At 37.6% G+C, this 20,263-nt stretch overlaps 2 protein-coding genes across 4 annotated transcripts in view; one reads left to right on the top strand and one right to left on the bottom strand.

The window, feature by feature from the left end:
• Positions 1-3,162, bottom strand: part of bora (bora aurora kinase A activator) — a 32,708-nt gene extending 29,546 nt beyond the window's left edge. For all 3 annotated transcript variants that reach the window (XM_068034286.1, XM_068034288.1, XM_068034287.1), the window contains exon 1: positions 3,115-3,162. The gene's annotated coding sequence lies outside the window, so the exon portion shown is untranslated. The remainder of the gene's footprint in view (positions 1-3,114) is intronic.
• Positions 3,163-3,337: 175 nt separating this feature from the next.
• Positions 3,338-20,043, top strand: mzt1 (mitotic spindle organizing protein 1). The gene is made up of 3 exons (XM_068034285.1): positions 3,338-3,551; positions 15,421-15,566; positions 18,669-20,043. Exons 1-3 carry the CDS (start codon positions 3,506-3,508, stop codon positions 18,690-18,692), a joined length of 216 nt encoding a protein of 71 aa, XP_067890386.1. The 5' UTR covers positions 3,338-3,505; the 3' UTR covers positions 18,693-20,043.
• The last annotated feature ends 220 nt before the right edge of the window (positions 20,044-20,263 follow it).

Here is a 20,263-nt window from a genome sequence, read left to right as displayed (position 1 = left end):
CTCTCTCTATTTTAAATTATACTGATTATATTTTACCTCTCTCTCTCTCTATTTTAAATTATACTGATTATATTTTACCTCGCTCTCTCTCTATTTTAAATTATACTGATTATATCTTACCTCATTCTCTCTCTCTCTATTTTAAATTATACTGATTACATTTTACCTCAGTCTCTCTCTATTTTAAATTATACTGGTTATATTTTACCTCAGTCTCTCTCTATTTTAAATTATACTGGTTATATTTTACCTCAGTCTCTCTCTCTCTCTCTCTATCTATTTTAAATTATACTGGTTATATTTTACCTCAGTCTCTCTCTCTCTCTCTCTCTATCTATTTTAAATTATACTGGTTATATTTTACCTCAGTCTCTCTCTCTCTCTCTCTCTCTCTCTATCTATTTTAAATTATACTGATTATATTTTACCTCAGTCTCTCTCTCTATTTTAAATTATACTGATTATATTTTACCTCAGTCTCTCTCTCTCTCTTTTAAATTATACTGATTATATTTTACCTCAGTCTCTCTCTCTCTCTTTTAAATTATACTGATTATATTTTACCTCAGTCTCTCTCTCTCTCTTTTAAATTATACTGATTATATTTTACCTCAGTCTCTCTCTCTCTCTTTTAAATTATACTGATTATATTTTACCTCAGTCTCTCTCTCTCTCTTTTAAATTATACTGATTATATTTTACCTCAGTCTCTCTCTCTCTCTTTTAAATTATACTGATTATATTTTACCTCAGTCTCTCTCTCTCTCTTTTAAATTATACTGATTATATTTTACCTCAGTCTCTCTCTCTCTCTTTTAAATTATACTGATTATATTTTACCTCAGTCTCTCTCTCTCTCTTTTAAATTATACTGATTATATTTTACCTCAGTCTCTCTCTCTCTCTTTTAAATTATACTGATTATATTTTACCTCAGTCTCTCTCTCTCTCTTTTAAATTATACTGATTATATTTTACCTCAGTCTCTCTCTCTCTCTTTTAAATTATACTGATTATATTTTACCTCAGTCTCTCTCTCTCTCTTTTAAATTATACTGATTATATTTTACCTCAGTCTCTCTCTCTCTCTTTTAAATTATACTGATTATATTTTACCTCAGTCTCTCTCTCTCTCTTTTAAATTATACTGATTATATTTTACCTCAGTCTCTCTCTCTCTCTTTTAAATTATACTGATTATATTTTACCTCAGTCTCTCTCTCTCTCTTTTAAATTATACTGATTATATTTTACCTCAGTCTCTCTCTCTCTCTTTTAAATTATACTGATTATATTTTACCTCAGTCTCTCTCTCTCTCTTTTAAATTATACTGATTATATTTTACCTCAGTCTCTCTCTCTCTCTTTTAAATTATACTGATTATATTTTACCTCAGTCTCTCTCTCTCTCTTTTAAATTATACTGATTATATTTTACCTCAGTCTCTCTCTCTCTCTTTTAAATTATACTGATTATATTTTACCTCAGTCTCTCTCTCTCTCTTTTAAATTATACTGATTATATTTTACCTCAGTCTCTCTCTCTCTCTTTTAAATTATACTGATTATATTTTACCTCAGTCTCTCTCTCTCTCTTTTAAATTATACTGATTATATTTTACCTCAGTCTCTCTCTCTCTCTTTTAAATTATACTGATTATATTTTACCTCAGTCTCTCTCTCTCTCTTTTAAATTATACTGATTATATTTTACCTCAGTCTCTCTCTCTCTCTTTTAAATTATACTGATTATATTTTACCTCAGTCTCTCTCTCTCTCTTTTAAATTATACTGATTATATTTTACCTCAGTCTCTCTCTCTCTCTTTTAAATTATACTGATTATATTTTACCTCAGTCTCTCTCTCTCTCTTTTAAATTATACTGATTATATTTTACCTCAGTCTCTCTCTCTCTCTTTTAAATTATACTGATTATATTTTACCTCAGTCTCTCTCTCTCTCTTTTAAATTATACTGATTATATTTTACCTCAGTCTCTCTCTCTCTCTCTCTATTTGAAATTATACTGATTATATTTTACCTCAGTCTCTCTCTCTCTATTTTAAATTATACTGATTATATTTTACCTCAGTCTCTCTCTCTCTATTTTAAATTATACTGATTATATTTTACCTCAGTCTCTCTCTCTCTCTCTTTTAAATTATACTGATTATATTTTACCTCAGTCTCTCTCTCTCTCTTTTAAATTATACTGATTATATTTTACCTCAGTCTCTCTCTCTCTCTCTTTTAAATTATACTGATTATATTTTACCTCAGTCTCTCTCTCTCTCTATTTTAAATTATACTGATTATATTTTACCTCAGTCTCTCTCTCTCTCTATTTTAAATTATACTGACTATATTTTACCTCAGTCTCTCTCTCTCTCTTTTAAATTATACTGATTATATTTTACCTCAGTCTCTCTCTCTCTCTTTTAAATTATACTGATTATATTTTACCTCAGTCTCTCTCTCTCTCTTTTAAATTATACTGATTATATTTTACCTCAGTCTCTCTCTCTCTCTCTCTTTTAAATTATACTGATTATATTTTACCTCAGTCTCTCTCTCTCTCTATTTTAAATTATACTGATTATATTTTACCTCAGTCTCTCTCTCTCTCTATTTTAAATTATACTGACTATATTTTACCTCAGTCTCTCTCTCTCTCTTTTAAATTATACTGATTATATTTTACCTCAGTCTCTCTCTCTCTCTATTTTAAATTATACTGATTATATTTTACCTCAGTCTCTCTCTCTCTATTTTAAATTATACTGATTATATTTTACCTCAGTCTCTCTCTCTCTATTTTAAATTATACTGATTATATTTTACCTCAGTCTCTCTCTCTCTCTCTCTTTTAAATTATACTGATTATATTTTACCTCAGTCTCTCTCTCTCTTTTAAATTATACTGATTATATTTTACCTCAGTCTCTCTCTCTCTATTTTAAATTATACTGATTATATTTTACCTCAGTCTCTCTCTCTATTTTAAATTATACTGATTATATTTTACCTCAGTCTCTCTCTCTATTTTAAATTATACTGATTATATTTTACCTCAGTCTCTCTCTCTATTTTAAATTATACTGATTATATTTTACCTCAGCGTGTCTCTCTCTCTCTCTCTCTCTCTCTCCCTCTCTCCCCGAGTACGTTGCGTTGAATAGCCCTCCTGCAGCAGGTGGCCAATCAGCAGCTTCCTCTTCGGCAGCTGATAACCAATCAGCGGCTTACTCTGGCAGCAGCCAATCAAATTCAAACCCTCGCCAGGATTCCAAACCGCCGCTCTGACAATAAACTTTATTGAAACAAAAGTAAACCAACAGCCGAATGTTGGAATGAGCAAAAGGTCTCATTTTTCGTCCTTGCACTGTGCGATAATTTTAGCCAGTTAAAGCAGGTGCCGGCCATATTGTGAATTTTATATTTTTTTAATTATTTAGCGGGTGGGCGGTGACCAGCCGGCTGTGTTTCCGGGTGAGAGGTTGAGGAATGGCGAATGCCACCAATCTGAATGCGGTGAGGGAGACGATGGATGGTGAGTCTTTGTTTATTTCATTCTTCGTGTGTCCGATCTGTACATTCTCATTATCTATATGGGGTTGAGATGATGTAGTGGTCTGTCTCCTTTTTTCCCCTTGTTCGAGCCACTTCTTTGGCCTTTCCCACATACAGCCTGCGCTAGTGGAGCGGAGAGCCCGGCTGCTAAGGTAATCAGAGTCGTGGAGGTAGTGAATGATTACAGAGTGGACTTGGCTGGTGTCAGCTACTAGAATGCAGATTCGAGCATGCAGATGCAATGGCAGGACATTTAGACATCCGTTGCCCGAATGTTGTAGATCCACATCCGGCATGTGGCCAAATCCATCTAGGCATGAACAGCTTGACCATTATTTGACTAGATGTGCTGAGGAAGTTCAAATATGTCGACCTGTGCCATTTGGTGCCTGTTTCGCAAGAGGTCCTTAAACCCCCCCCGCCTGCCTCGCCTCAAATTGCCTTTGTTACACGTTCTCCACTTCATTGTTTTCGACTTCTGTCTGGACACGCCTCATTGCAATATTATGTCGGTGCTGGTGAGAGCATCCAATGGAAGGCCTTGTCGTGGGAAGTTCTTCTCCTGGGTTTTATCTTGGCCAGGCCAAAGTTGCTGTTCATAAGTACCGGATGTGGAGGATCCATGGGGAGGGCCGTGTTGACTGCTTGTTTGTCTCGTGTATATTTTAGAGGTGTTTTATTCATTGTATCCTTTAATGTAATTAGACTCTTAATATTTTTTACTGGTGACCACCTCCTGAGGCGTGAAACTTGGAAGAGTTGTTTCTTGTTTTAGTAATGGTGAGTTACTCAGTCTTGCCCTATTTCATTCGGAATGGTTTCCAGTTAAAAACGGCCCAAATGTCACCCACAGCAGGGCAGCAGATGCATGGGAATACCACCACCTGCAAGTTCCCCTCCAAATCTCACTATCCTGACTTGGAACTATATCACTGCTCTTTCACTGTTCGATCAAAATCCTGGAGCTCCTTCCCTAACAGCACAGGATGAAGGTACATCACATGGATTTCAGCGGTTTAAGAAGGCAGCTGACCACCACCGTCTCAAGGGTATTTAGGATGGGCAATAAATGCTGGCCTTGCCAGTGATGCTCAGATCCCATGGACACATTTTTAAAAAAAGTAACTTGTCTTTGTGCAGTGCCATTATTCCTGGAGTGTATCAAGGGATGTGGAGCAAAGGTGGGTAAATGGGGTTGAGGTACAGGTCACCATGATTTAATTTAAAGGTGCCAACTATGGCTCAGTGGTAGTGTCATGAAGCTACAAAGGTAGTGTTACTGTAGTGGAAGTCTTTGTTAGAATATAGAGCTGAAAACTCATCACCCTTTCACCCTTCTTGCATTAATACAGTAGGCTTCATTATATTTTCCTATCAAATGGAGCTCTCAATCTTCCAGAGTTGAAAATCCCTTCCGAGAAGATTTATTTTTTATCATGCCATTCTTTTCTCTCCCTAACCCCCTTCTGAATCAGACTATTGCTTCATCCCCACTCCAGGACATGAGCACATAATATTGACTGATATTTCTATTTGAAGTAGAACAGGGAATTCTAGCTGACTGTCCTTCTAGACCTGAGGCTGTGATGTCCTTGGGACATGAAAGGTAGTTTATAAATTCAAGTACCTTTCTCCCAACTCCCCAAAGGAGTGTTTCTAGCCATTCACTTGCTGTTTATGGGACCTTGCTTCCTCCAAATTGTTTACCTCATCTATTACATTGGCAAATATGACTGCACTTCAAAATAACTCCTTTAAATGTGAAGTGTTTACATGGGAGGTACTCTATGAATGGAAGCTATATTCTAATCTGCAAAAAGGTTTTGACATCACCTGATCACTATATCTGGATTTAATCACTATATCCTGATCTGATTGGCCTTCTTTCCTGAACTACTCTTAACCTTGGTGATGTTCTCTGGTATGAAAGGGCCTGTTTCTATGCTGTACGACTCTGACTCTATGTGCTTGGTCTGTTTTTTTGTTAAAAAAAAGATCTATGAGGCCCTGCTGGTATGGTGCTGGTGGTACAGTCCTGCTTTCAGGACTTTTGTCAATGATACATTAGAGTTGGTTGTGTGATCGTATTCAAAGGAGAAACAACTAAACTCACCAATTGGAGATCAAGTAACCAAAATAGAGCTGCTTCATTTGCTGTAAGTAGCATTTCATATCTGTCTTGAGCTCTTATGCTTCAGAGTAACAATGTAGATATAACTCGTGAAGTCGGCCTCTATGAAGGATTTGACCTTTGCACAAAACCTGCTATGTTTCATCAATGCACAAACCAGTAGTTTGAATGGAATACTTTCCCTTGTGCAGTACTTTGTCTTATGCTATGAATGCTGGATAGCTTCACTTCTGGAACATTACCTCAATGGTGAGTGTTGTCAGAGCTGTACTCATCCAGGCAAGTGAAGAACATTGTCACACTCTTGATTTGTGCCTTTGTAAATGGTTGACAGGCTTTGGGGAGTTAAGAGGTGAGATACTTTCTTCAGAATTCCCAGCCTCTGACCTGTTCTTGTATTTATATGGCTAGTCCAGTTACGTTTCTGGTCAATGGCAACCTGCATGCATACATGGATGGCTTCATTATCTGAGGTGTATGAATGAAACTGAACACTGTGCGAACATCCTCACTTCTGATCTTATGATGATGGGGAAGGTTATTGATGAAACAGCCATAAGTGGTTGGGCTGATGACACTCCCTTGAACTCTTGCAGCAGTGGGGCTGCGATGTTTGGCCTCTACCAACCACAACCATCTTTGTTTGTGTTAGGTATGATTCCAACCAGTGGAGAAGATTCCCCCAACTCCCGTTGACTTCAATTTTATTGGTGCTCCTTGATGCCACATTTGGTCAAATGCTTCCTTGATGTCGAGGCAGTCACTCTCCCCTCACTCAGGAATTCTTTGTTCTTTGTATAGTATTTGCTATGTTGATCATTTCAACACGGTTGAGCAGTACCAGGTGCTGTATCTACTTTGTACCCATTTTTATCAAATGTTTCTAATAAATTGCACCAAAAATGTTTTTATCCACGAGGGAAGTTGGTCCTCCGAAATTAAACATTTTCCTCTGCATACGATATAAAGTTCCTTTTATTCTGTCCAACAGTGTGGTTGACTCTTAACTGCCCTCTGAAATGGCCTAGCAAGACACTCCGCTCAAGCAATTAGGAATGAGCAACAAGTGCTGGCCTTCCAGCGACACCCACGTCCCATGAAAGAATAAAAGAAATGCTTACCCCATAAACTGAGAATGTTCCCTACTGCACCAGTGTAGCACCTTTCCTGCACCAGCCATCCTTGATTGGTTGCTATGCATAGATATGAATCAGTGTTCAATCAGCTGAAACAAATTTGTTGAGTTTGCCTAAGTTAACAAAGAAAAAATATTGATCAACCAGTTTGAATTTAAACAGTTAAAGCATATGGGATCCTGGGCTTTATAAATAGAGGCATAGAGAACAAAAGGAGGTAGTTATAAATCTCTGTAAAACACTGGTCCAACATCCGCTAGAATGTTGTGTTCAGTTTTGGGCACCACACTTCAGGAAGGATGTTAAGACATTAAAGAAGGTGCAGAAAGATTCACAAGAATGGGTCCAGGGATGAGGGACCTCTGTTACATGGAGAGATTGGAAAAGCTGAGGCTGCTTTCCTTAGAGAAGATTAAGAGTAGATTTGTTGCTCAAAATCATGAGTCTGGACAGAGTAGATGTGAAGAAACTGTTCTTGTTGTGGAAGGATTGACAACCAGAGGACACTGACTGGTAAAAGAAGCAACGGCAGCGTGAGGAAAAACAATTTTACGCCGTGAATAGTTGGTTTAGGATCTGGAATGCACTGTCTGAGTGTGTGGTGGAGCCAGCTTCAATTTTGGCTTTCAAAAGAGAATCAGATCTGAAGAGTAAATTTTCAGGGCTACGGGGAAAAGGTGGGGGAGTGGGACTAAAGTAAGTTGAACTTGCAGAGAGCCTGCCAAATACAGACTCAATTAAGCATTCAAAGATTTTTTACAAAGTCATTTCGCAACTCCCTTCGGTGCTGTCAGATCCCAAGACTGCCCCAAATGCTGCTAAGTTAGTGTCACTGGTAATATTGCTTGGCATCACACTCCGTGCTTTTAGAAAAAAAAATACTTCCCAACCATGATGAGCAATGTCACGGTTATACATATGATCTATTAATTGTCGTATCTAGCTTTCACTTAATATTACAAGTTTCTAATCATTCAGTTGCAAGTAAAATGGCATTGGTCCTATATGTAGTTTTCTTAAAAACTTTTTAAATCCAGTAATGGTGGCTTATTGAATGGTGTTTTTAAACTTTTATCTCCAAAAAGCCATGGGATGCATCTATCTATGTATTCAATTCTGTAATCGTTCTTCCTTGTATTTATCTTTTATAAAACATTGGGTCTGTTTGCATTTCTTCGCAGACAAAGATTTTGGGAAGGTTGTACTCATTGGTTGCAGGCCCGCTGGTGGCTAGTCAGGCCTATCTGTGACCAGCAAATTCTCCCATAATGGGTACAAGTGAAAGTGTAGTTGCTGCTGGAGGCAATTGCATCTATTCTTCTCCTTTTTCTTTTAGATGCTGAGTCTTCGCTCAGTCTCAATGGTGTTTGTAGCCCTCCTGATGTAGCATCTAAAGGCCGAAGTGGTGCACAGAGAGGGACATCTTAAGGGAGTCCTTGAAATGTTTGCATGGGGCCCCTCTGTTCCTTTTACCAGTGTTCAGCTCTCCATACAACATGATCTTGGGCAGGTGATTGTCGCCCATCCAGGCATCGTGACCCGCCCAATGCAGTTGGCTTTGCAGGATAAGGGCCTCTGCTGGTGATGATGGCTGTTTCCAGGACTTCAATGTTGGTGATGCGGTCCTGCCAGTGGATCTTGATGCTGCGGAGGCAGCGCTGATGGAAGCGTTCTAGAAGGCATACATGATGACGATATAGGACCCATGACTTGGCGCCATACATAAGGATGGTGAGGACTATGGCTTTGTACACTTTGGTCTGTGCTCTGAGACTGGCTGCTCCACACTCGTTTGTAGAGTCTGCCAAATGTACTGTTCGCTTTTGAGAGCCTATTGTCCACTTCCTTGTCTATGGTGGCATCAAACGAGATGATGCTCCCCAAATAAGTAAATTGCTTGGCAGTATTCAGCTCGGTTCCCTCGCTGACTATGCTCGGTGGTCTATATTCTTCTTGGGGTCCAGGCTGATGCAAGACTTCAGTTTTCTTTAAACTGATTTTTAGTCCAAAGAGTTGTGTCGCCTCGGAAAAATGTGGTGTTGGGTATTACGTGGTATAATGGTCCTGTCCTTTTATTTTAAAAAAAGCAGCATATCCTCCAACTCAGTGGCAGGCCTGCTAGTTTCATAAAACACTGCCCAAATCACTTCAAACTTTAAATTACATTAGTTCAGAGCTCCGAGTATTTGATTCACACAAATAATAATACTTAATTTTTTAATATATGTAATGTGGCTTACAGCATGTCATTGACTCAAGAATCCAATATTTGCTGTAAGCAATTCTTATAAAATTGTCAGTGTGGATTAGATATATGTAGAGTTTAATGAATCTAAAATTATCTACCGCATTTGACAAACCCTGCTGGTTATGTCCTGTGTACAACCACATATTACATGTTGAACATATTCTCAGATCCATCACTAATTTGTTTTTTCTAAACTTTTAACCATTACCTCACCTCTACCCCATTCCGCAAATACGATGGGGCCTCCAGCAGTCAGTGTAACTGCAGGACCTCCTTTGGATTAAGTTTTGAAAAGGCAGTGAGTGCAAGTTTTGGGTCACTTTTGTGGAACAAAATTGGGCCATGTTATATTTGTGTGCAAGCATATTAGAATGGGCCAGTTGATGCCTTTGTTAAAATGGAGCAAAGGAAATTCATACATTAACATAGTTTAGAGATACAGCACTGAAACAGGCCCTTCGGCCCACCGAGTCTGTGCCGACCATCAACCGCCCATTTATACTAATCCTACACTAATTCCATATTCCTACCACATCCCCACCTGTCCCTCTATTTCCCTACCACCTACCTATACTAGGGGCAATTTATAATGTTTCCCTGTTACTGTACAGTGCACTTTCACTGCATTAATGAGGATGCATGTCCTCAATTGCAACTTCTTCATGCAGTGGAAGAATTTCCATTTAACTTGGATGGATTTTGTTAAAGACCCAGAAGTGGCATTGTGTAGCACATCATTGTCCACCTTAGCTATTGAGAAAGGCAAAAGTCGGGTTCCCTACATACAAATACAGTTTCCAAGTAGGATGTTATTCGACACACCATATTTCTTTTAGTTTATATTTCTGGATTATCAATTTTTCTAAGAACTATGAAGTAAAGGACTCTTTTAATTGCTGCATTCTTTTTAAAATGTTCTTTAGGTATGTTCTTTGTTATGAGGATTTCCCATTTTTTGTTTAAAACTAGGTATTTTATATTAAAACTGAAAAGGATTTCAGTGGACATTGAGACATCTGGAGATAGCTGAACTTTATAGATGCTTTTGGAAGGAAGATAGGGTCAACGAGAGGTCCCTGGTTTTGACCAGTAAATAAATACTGGTGACCAGGTAATTTCAAGGAAACCAGCAGGGGGTTTGACCTGAGCTACCCTTTGTGTGATGAGAAGATTTATGACTTGGCATGTGACTTGTTTCTAGAAGGTTTTGATTTCATTTTGACCGGTTTAAAAACCAGTGGGTTTGGACTAAAGCAGGCAATTGGAATTTGATTTGGACCTGCCAGGAGATCAGAAGAGGAACCAGAAAAGTATTGCCTCGCTGTAAAGAATTCTTGCTCTTGAAAAGCAAAAGCTTGTATGAAGTGGTACTGTTGCCTCCTGCATTTTTGAAGAAACCCTGAATTTGCAGAAATCTGGCATTTTAAAAAAAGGACTTTTACATCGAATGTGAGAACTGAAACTTGTTGCTACACCCTGATGGAAGACCTATGTGAAGCCTGCTACTGTTGAATTTCTTTGAACGCCTACCGGACACAGACTGTTCATCAACTTCATCTGGAAAGACTTTGAGTGGCATCCAACTGTTCAACTTTGGGACACCTTGCCAAACCAAAGAACTTCCTTCCAGATCAGTATAGTCTTAAGTTTTTATTATTCCTTTCATACTGTTATAACCAGGTGAGAAAGGGGTCTAGGGGTTCCCTCTCAGCCTTTGCCTGGTCTGACCGTAACATGGTTCAATTTTTAAAAACACTGTTTTAGCTCCCCTTTCAGTGAATCCTTATTCACCGCTTTCCAGTTGTAAAGCAATCAATTAGACAGGTTTTCTTCAATTTTAAACAAGAAAGGTGGAAGTTTATTAATCTTAAACTCTAATCTGGTTAACGAGTACGAATATGCAACGTGACCACGCTAGCAAACATACGCGATAAACACACAAAAAGTAAAAAAAATAAAGGGGAATAGTTTGAGGCAATAGCTGGGTTGTAATTACAGTCCTTTTGACTTCGATGTGGAGTCTTTGGTTGTTGGTAAGTCTTGCTGTTCATTGGGGCCCAGTGCACACTTCAACTCGTTCCGATGTAGGAGTCTTTTCTCTTGCAATTTAGCGACTTCACTGGGTTCAGAGCTTTGTGAGAAAGCGAGAGAGCGCCAGCCAGGAGAGAGGCTCTCTCGTTCCAAGTTCAGTTGCAATCTGCAGTTTGTCTTCAAACTGTCCTGTGCACGCAATTTAAAACCAAAAGTTGGCCAGCAGGTTAGTCATGTGATTCGCTGGTTTAACCACTCCTGTGTTTGTGGATTCTCCATCTTCGCAGACACTGGAATGTGAGCTTTCTACACCAGTGTCTGGTAATCAAAATCCACTTGGGTTAATTGGACCAGGGAGTAGTTGCTTTGTCTCCACAAGCACTGTCTTAGTATGCAAGTGTCCTCCAGCCAAATGCCTGGTGATCTCTTTAAACAAGTCATTTCTTCACTCCAGCAACAGCTTAAAGTTAATGTTCATATAATGAAATTAATATGTCTCATTCTTGGCAGGTGGGGGTCTTCATGACTATATCTTTGAAACAGTTGTAATGAAAAATTCTTTCCCCCCCCCCCCCCCCCCCCCCCCCCCCCGTTAACCAGTTTTTGGATGTATGTACATGAGGTCTAAGGAAAAAATAAGGAGCTTTAAAACCTCAATTCGCATATAGATGTACTTCATTATTGGTTAAAACTTGGTTTTATCATAAACAGTTAATTTTGTTGTTTGAAGAAACCTGGTTGGCGTGCTTTATTCTGGGGGTTGATAGAGTATCTAATTGGCTGTTTCAGTAAGTGGGATAATTTATTGATATGCTGTGGGACTGAATTAACAGTGCACTCCTCCCACCTCAGTCAAAACATCTTCAACAAGGGCTTGCATTTGCTGGGATGATCAGTATATTTTTAACTGTAGCAAATGGTATTAGCTTTGTTGTTTTGATAAATTTATCTTGAAAAATGATGTAAATACTGTGAACTTAAATTGGAATTTTGGTTGTTCCCACATCCATCAGAAGCATTCAGTTATTTTAAAGCTTTTGATTTCTACATAAGTATTCCTTAATTATTCCTGTAATGTAGCTCTAATTTACTTGCATTGCCTTTCTCCAGATTGACAAATGATAGGTGGGATAGCGAGTATATTCATTGCTGTTATTAAAGTCTCATGCTTTGTGTGAGAAATGGAATTATTCTGCAGATGGTGAGGTGAGATTTGTAACAACAATTGGACTTGTCCTGTGCCAATTCAAAGTGTTGGACCTAAAGTGCTGGAAGTACTACTACTCTTTCTAATAATTAATATTCTAGTGCTCCAAGGCTAAATTAGCATTTTGTATGTAAAATACTGCTGTTGATGATGTGTCTCTGTGATATTCCTAGAGCAGATTAGTGAAGTTGGGTAGGATAAGGCCATGGAGGGATTTGAAACTAAGTATAAGAATCTTGAAATCAAGTAGCTAGGGATTGGGTTAAAAAAAAAGAAACTGGAGACTTTGTACAGTGAGTGCATGGGTCACCACGTTCTTAATAAGCTGTAATTTATGGAGGTTGGAGATGGAGAGGATTACTGGGAAAACACTGGAGAAGTTGAGCATTAAACTAATATAGGTGTGAATTTCGGTTTCAGCAGCATTGGAGGAACAGTAGGGCTAGAGATGAGTGATTTTTTTCTTCCAGAGGGGAAGATAAGCATTCTTGATAAGTGCTCAGATGCAAGGAAGGAAGCTGCCTTCAGGGTTAAGTATTCCAGAGTTTTTGTAGTATTGAACTTAATCTGTATTGGCATGATATTCTGGGTCATAGATTAGATTAGATTAGAGATACAGCACTGAAACAGGCCCTTCGGCCCACCGAGTCTGTGCCGAACATCAACCACCCATTTATACTAATCCCACATTCCTACCAAACATCCCCACCTGTCCCTATACAGTGAAATAAGTCAACCATCTGAAACTGGCATATTGGAGGAGAAAATGCTTCATTATGTTATTACAACTGGGTAAGGAAAGGGTCTCCGTCTCCGCTCTCGACCCTTTCCTAGTTTGGCCGTAAAAGGGTTTAACCTTTTAAAACAGTGTCTTTAGCTTCACCTCGGTGAGTCCTTGCTCACTGGTTCATTTACAGTTACAATTAGAAAGCAATCAGACCGGCATCCTTAGGTTTAAACAGGAAAGATGTAAGTTTATTAACCTTATCACTCGCAGTTAAAACTACTAAAAATATGTGTCGCAACCATGCTAGCGTGCATACATGATAAACACACATACAGAGGAGGAGAAAGAATTAAAGGGGAAGGGTTTGGAGTAGTAAATGGAATTCAGTTACTGTCTTTGGTTTGGGTGTAAAAACCTTTATTGGAGTTAAGTCTTGCAGTTCTCAGGGCCCAGTGTACACTTTCCAACTTGTTTTGTTGGTACCAGAAGGCTGAAGAAGTTCTCTTCAGCTGCTTCCAGGGGCTCTTGTAACTTTGGAGAGAGAGAGACAGAGAGCGGTGCTTTCTTCTTGAAGTTCAATTGCAGTCTGCCCCAAACCTTTCTGCGAGGCACAATTCAATCAATTCCCAGGTTGACCAGGTAAGTCATGTGACCAGCTCTTTGTTTGAAGCAGCATTGCCTGCAAGGGTTGTTGATTCATCAAAGCTTGCTCAACACACTCTGGGTGAGGGATGGAGTTCTGGCTCTTACATAGACAATGGCTGTCAGTCTTTTGATCATCACTGTTGCCCAGCCAAATCTTGCTAATTGAATCAGGGCACACTTCCATTGTCTCTGTATTCAACTGTCTCTCAGAATGCAAATGTGCAGCCATATTTTCAGCCGTTCAGTTCTGTGGTCTTTTTAAACAAGTCATGTTCAATGTCCAGTAAAAGTTCAAATAGTGTTCATATGATATTGATAAGTTTCCATTTGGCAGGTGTGGTTTTGTCACCGTGTGCTTTGACCATTAACATCACAGTCATTTATTGATGGTGTAGGTATTGCTTTTCAATACAACAACTGTTGGTAAAACGCAAGTACACAGAACCTATGTTATAAAGTGTTTATTTTTTGTATCTTTTTCCTGGGGTGGGATAATGAACCTTTCGACATTCATATAAAGCAACCTGGTTCAAACTCTGCCTCTAGTTTTTGCTGGTTTTAATTCATTGCTGGTTTAAAATGGTGTCTGTTGAGTATCCACTCCTGTGTGGTAAAGTGTGAACTAAATATTTCTGAGCATTGGTATTGCACGGACCTGAAATGGAAACTAATGTACTTTATTGAAGATCTACTTGTGGCATCATCAGCTGACAGTCTAGGGAATGCTCTTGAGGCAAAGTCTTGAGATTTAGGAAATTTTGTACTATAAGTTCTTGTATTCAAGAAAAAGGTCTGCTCACTAACAAAAAACAAATCTCTCACTTGACGAGCACATATTGCAGTAGTTGCTATTTTAAATGTATGAATATTTGATTTTTTTTTTCTTGAAAGAAACTTCCCATAATAGAACACATGCATAAGCAACCTTTCATACAAGTTGAATACAGGCCTATTTGAGTAACTTACAGATATTGTAAAATTATGGCATCTTATTTCATAAAGTTGATTTGTAATCAGCGAAGAATTTGAACGCTCCTTTCGTCACTCTTCTAATTATGAGCCTACTATTCATGAAAGTTCAAACTTGACATTTCTGTCAGTTCCCTTCAAGTAGAGCATTGCTAAGTAATTTTGATCTATGTATTTGGGAATTTTCCTAATTAATGCTGTAGATTTTTTGAATTGAACTTCAATAAAAGGCCTTCAGTGTGATTGTAATGACCAAATTGAGATGCAAATAGCTGCAGCATTTGAGCAGTATTACAACAAAGTAAGCTGCTAGTAGTGTTGTACAGATGCCAGCCATGGCTCAGTGGGGGCATTCTTGCCTTTGAATCCCACTCCAGAGACTCGAGCATAAAGTCTAGGCTGATTCTGTTTTTTGGATAGGATTTTAAATTGAAGCCCTGTCTGATGGCTATAAAGATCCCTTTGCTCTAATTTGAACAGGGGAGTTCTCCCAGTATCCTGGCCAATATTTATCCTTTAAACATCAGGTCATTATTACATTGCTGTTTGTGTGAGCTTGCTGTGTGTGAATTGCCTTCTGCATTTCCTACCTTTTATAACAGTGGTGGTTTAGAAATACTTCTCTTTTTTAAAAAAAAAAATGCATTGGCTGTAAAGCGTTTGTGATGTCCTGAGTTTGTGAAAGATGCTATTCAAATGCAAGTGTCTTACTTGTTACCAAGTAGTATCAAATTAAATAAATGTGTTTCTTTCAGTTCTCCTTGAAATTTCGAGATTGCTGAATACTGGTCTTGATATGGAGTCTCTCTCAATTTGCGTCCGTCTTTGTGAACAAGGAATCAATCCTGAGGCCTTGGCTTCAGTCATTAAGGAGCTGCGCAAGGCTACTGACTCACTCAAAGTAAGAAATATTGATGTGCAATAAAATCTGATACATGTTACATACAATCTCACAATTTTGCAGCAGAGAAAGCCTTTCAGCCCTTTACACTTGTCAGCTTTCTGACATCTTTTAGAAGTGTTTTCATCCTTTATGGAGGACTAGTCTTTTACACTAGTACAACCTGCATTTTGCCTTAAAAAATCCCTATGTGATGGATATTAGATATAAAATCTGTAATAGATTGTATGGAGAGGATTAATCAGGGAAATCAGCAGAAATCTTGCAGCTAATTTGATGGAGGAATCTGCCTGTTTAGCATTGCTTGGCTTTGTTTTATACAAGTATAAATTTCAACTTTTACTTATCAAACATGATATTCTTAAGCCACAATATTTTAGAGTAACTAGTCCGTGCTTAATTACTATTTTGCAGTTATATGTAAGGAAAAGGTTTAAAGGTATTTTGAGTAAATGAATAAGGAAGTAGAATGTGGTCAGAACATAAGCAGAATGTTGATGCTGGAAATACAAGTAGGATATGTATTTGCAACGAAATAGGGCACTACAGAATAAGATTCACAGAACTGTTAATAGGCAGGTTCCTAAGAATGAATAATAACCAAACTTATGGTTAGCAGATCCACATGGTTGAACAGTTGATTCCAACAAGAATTTGCTTTGGCGGGATTCGGGGGTAACTGGTACTTAACTCTAGAAATCAACACAGTAATTAAGAATAGTCAGCATGGATTTCAAAAGGGAAGGTCATGCTCGATCAACCTTATTGAAGTCTTTGAAGGAGTAGCAGTGTGGATAAGGATAATGCAGTAGCTGTAATATATTTTGTATTTTCAAAATTCCTTTTGAGCAAAGGTTAGAGGAGACTTAGTAGAGGTGTTCAAATTATGAAGGGTTTTGATAGAGTAAATAAGGAAAAATATTTCTACTGCCCCAAGGAAACTAGAAGACATAAATTTAAGGTAATTGCAGAAGTGAGGTTTTTTTGTATACAGCGAGTAATCTGGAGTGTCCTGCCTCAAGGGGTAACGGAAGCAGATTCAGTAGTAATTTTCAAAAGGAAATTGGATGCATACTTGAAGGGAGAAACTTGCAGGGCTGTTGGAAAAGAACAGGGGAGTGGAACCAATTGGGATAGCTCTTTCAAAGAGCCGGCACAAATGACTGACTGACCACCTTCTGTGCTGTAAGGTAACACATTATAGACTGTGGCTAAGGCTAGAGAATGTGGAGTTAGAACAAGTAGCAGAATGGAAAGCAAGCTGCCTACAAAACAGGTGAGTAGGGATAAGAGTATTTACTCAGACTGACAGGTGTAAAGTGGTCTTCCACATGGATCATTGCTGGGATTGCTGGTCACCATTTACATAAATAATTTGGACTTGGGAATCAGAAGTACAATTTCAAAGTTTGCAGAGAACACCAATTTGGGGTTGGGTATAGTTCAGACTGAGGAAGACTGCAAAAGAATACAAGACATTAATAATCTTGCAGTATAGGTGTATAAATTACAAATTAACTTCAATATAGATAGATGTGAGGTCCTGCATTTTGATAGGAGAAATAAGGAGACCTTGGAAATTGAGTCTTTAGTGGGTTCGAGGTGCAAAGAGTTCCAGGATTACAGATTCAACAATCATTAAAAGTAGCAACATAGGTTAACAAGGCAATAAAAATGCAAACAAAGCACTAGGGTTCAGTTCCAGATGAATAGAGTTGAAAAGCAGAAAAATTATAAATTTGTGTAGAAATTTATTTAGACCACATTTAAAGTGCAATGCACAGTTCTTGTCTCCGTGTTTAAAAAAAAAAGATATCGAGGCACTGGAAAGGGTGCGAAATTATTTATAAGGATGATACCAGAACTGAGAGGTTGTAACTGTCAGGGAAGACTGCACAGGCTTAGGGCTCTTTTTGTCTAGTAAAGAGAAGACTGAGGGGTGACCTGATAGAGGTCTTTAAGATTGGGGGTTTGATGGGTTATATGTGTAGAAACAGTTTCCACTTAGGGGGAGTCCAAAACTAGGTGCCATAAATATAACACAGTCACTATCAGAGAAGCCTCTTTATCCAGAGGATGGTTAGTATGTGGAATTGGCTGCCAAATGGGGTAGTTGAGGTGAATAGCGTAGATGCATTTAAGGGAAAGCTCAAGTGCATGAGGGAGAAAGGAGCAGGAGGTTATGCTGATTGGGTTAGATAAAGTAGGTTGGGAGGAGACTTGAGTGAGGTGCAAACATTGGTATAGACCAGTTGGACCAAATGACCTGTTTTTGTGCTGTAAAATTCTATTGTTTCTTCTATGGTCAATGTGGCACGCTTTGGCATACATGAAGTCTTTCATGAAGATTAAATTGATTTTTAAAGTATGCATATTGTAGAAATTTCTTCAGTGGGACTGAATCCAAATTTAAAGACATGGCGCACAAGTATCCAATATAGGGCGTAGATGGAATGCATTGTAATTCTAGTGTCTGTGATCCATAGCAGTAGGTGCAGGAGAAAAGTACGAAGTACAGATGGGGTTTGGAATGTCCTTTTCTATAAAGGAGCAGTCTTTGAAATGTAATACAAGGAGGAAAAAAAACAAATGCATTATATACACAAAGGGAATTTTTAACTTGGCTTGTATAGCCATTTTACGCTTGCATTCATTTGAATTAAAGTAATTTATTGGTACAGTTACTTCTGCAAATTAATTTGTATAAATCATGTGTAGACTACTCTGGGTACTCAATACTTCTATTATAAAAGTTACATGTATGGAAATGTATGAATAAAGCTCATCTTCATCTTACCTGCTGTATACCATAGAAGCATAATTTTTGTTTGTGACTGCTGACCAATCTCAACTCTTAGTATGTATATAGTATATACATTAGTATATATATTAGTATATGCATTACTACATAAAATTAGAAATTAACTCATTACGCTAACTCAGTTGTAGAGTGTTTGATCTTTATTTTTTAAGAAGAATATATAATATATACAAGAAGAGATCCATAAAATACTGCACTTCTTGGTCTCCATTTATAGTACCAAGAAAGTGTACTGGAGAACCTGCAGTGTACTTAATTTGGGCATTGTTTTTCCTTCCTAGACGGCTGAGAATATGACTGGTTGACATCAGCATTGTGATGGAGCCCCCAGGTTGGTGTCTGTATCAGGTCGCACTGAAAATCATTGAGATGAAAGAATGGTTGTTGCCAGTTCTATACAATCATTTTGTACCATAGAATGTAAAAATGGTATTTGCAACAGGTTAAGTAGTCTGTTGATGTTGATGTGCAGATGCTTACTATAGAGAACCACAATGAATTTGCTCACCGTTATTTAAAATAGATTGCTTATTGTGCATTGTTGAGTCAAAAAGGAATGGTGTGAAAAGCACTGACCACTTGCTGGAGGCTGGTTACTAAACCGTATGCAGTATAATTTAATTTGGATTATGTGGCTGAAAATGCCAATTTAGGTTTGACTGACATATACTAATTGTAATTATGCATTATTTTTATGCGGCCTTTCTATTTTGAGAGCAAAATGTCGTACTTCAACTCGAGGCATGTAATGACACTCCTAGTATAGATCATTCTGAAGCTGCTACTTTAAGTTTTTTTATTGCATTGCACATCAAAGTATTTGAAATGTGAATGTTATATAAAATGAAAATATGCTTTATTGTCTTTTATCCCTTAGAATTGTAAAACTACCATTTATACAGTTGATTGCAATCTGTTGAAAATAAACAATACTAAAATACTTTGTTTTGAAAAATGATCCATAATTTGTGCTATTCCCAATGTTGTAATTTGTCAAAATTATCACTATTATAAATCACAATATTATTAAGTCAAAATCCAGATTGTAGAATCGTACTGGATTCAAAGTTTTGGTATATTGAGGTATGTTTTTTGCAGGAACCTACTAATAAATTCACTCCAGTATTATTTGTGAACATTGCATATTTTTTGTGCTACTTTTGCATAAATACACTCCTGTCTTTGAATTTTTGTTTTTTGTGAACAGTGAAATCTTTTCTCCTTGTTTAAAGATTCTGTACAAGGTTAATATGGTTTTTAACAATAGTGGTAAAAGTTAGTGACTCTTGTTTAAAGGTACACTATCTAAAATCTTTTAAAGTTTGATTTATAATTGTGATCTGTAGTTCATCTACACTATAAAGAGTAGATAGAGTACAGAATCTTTGAATGAGAACTGCAATTTTCACTTGTGTATTTAATTAGATTCTTATTTAATTGACTTCATTTTCATATTAGTTGAATTGAATGTAAATTTTGACCTGTGCTGTTCATAGAAATAGAACAGATGAACGTAACATAATGACGTCTAAAGTTGAAAGGAAAAAAAATAAATGGCCCTTTACCTTTGCAGTGCTGCCTCTATTTCAACATTCCATAAATATAGCTTCTGCTATATATTGCAAAATTAAAATTTGTTCTGTTTTGTACCCAAAATGAACTGTTGTAAATACATTTTATAAATACACCAAACATGTGCCCAGACCAGGAGGCCCAAGGCTTGCCCAGAATTGTGCATCGGGACCCATCATAACACCTGTAGCAAGCTGACCATCTATTGCCTTTCCAGAACAAGCTTGCTAATTTTCCATGAACAATTTTAGCCTGCTTGCTACTGTAGCAGCCATTTCAGGGATGTCCCAAAATGGGAGGAAGG

Source organism: Heterodontus francisci, chromosome 6 (assembly GCF_036365525.1).
Source record: "Heterodontus francisci isolate sHetFra1 chromosome 6, sHetFra1.hap1, whole genome shotgun sequence".
NCBI lineage: Eukaryota > Metazoa > Chordata > Chondrichthyes > Heterodontiformes > Heterodontidae > Heterodontus > Heterodontus francisci.
This window is presented reverse-complemented; position numbering and strand designations above follow the sequence as displayed.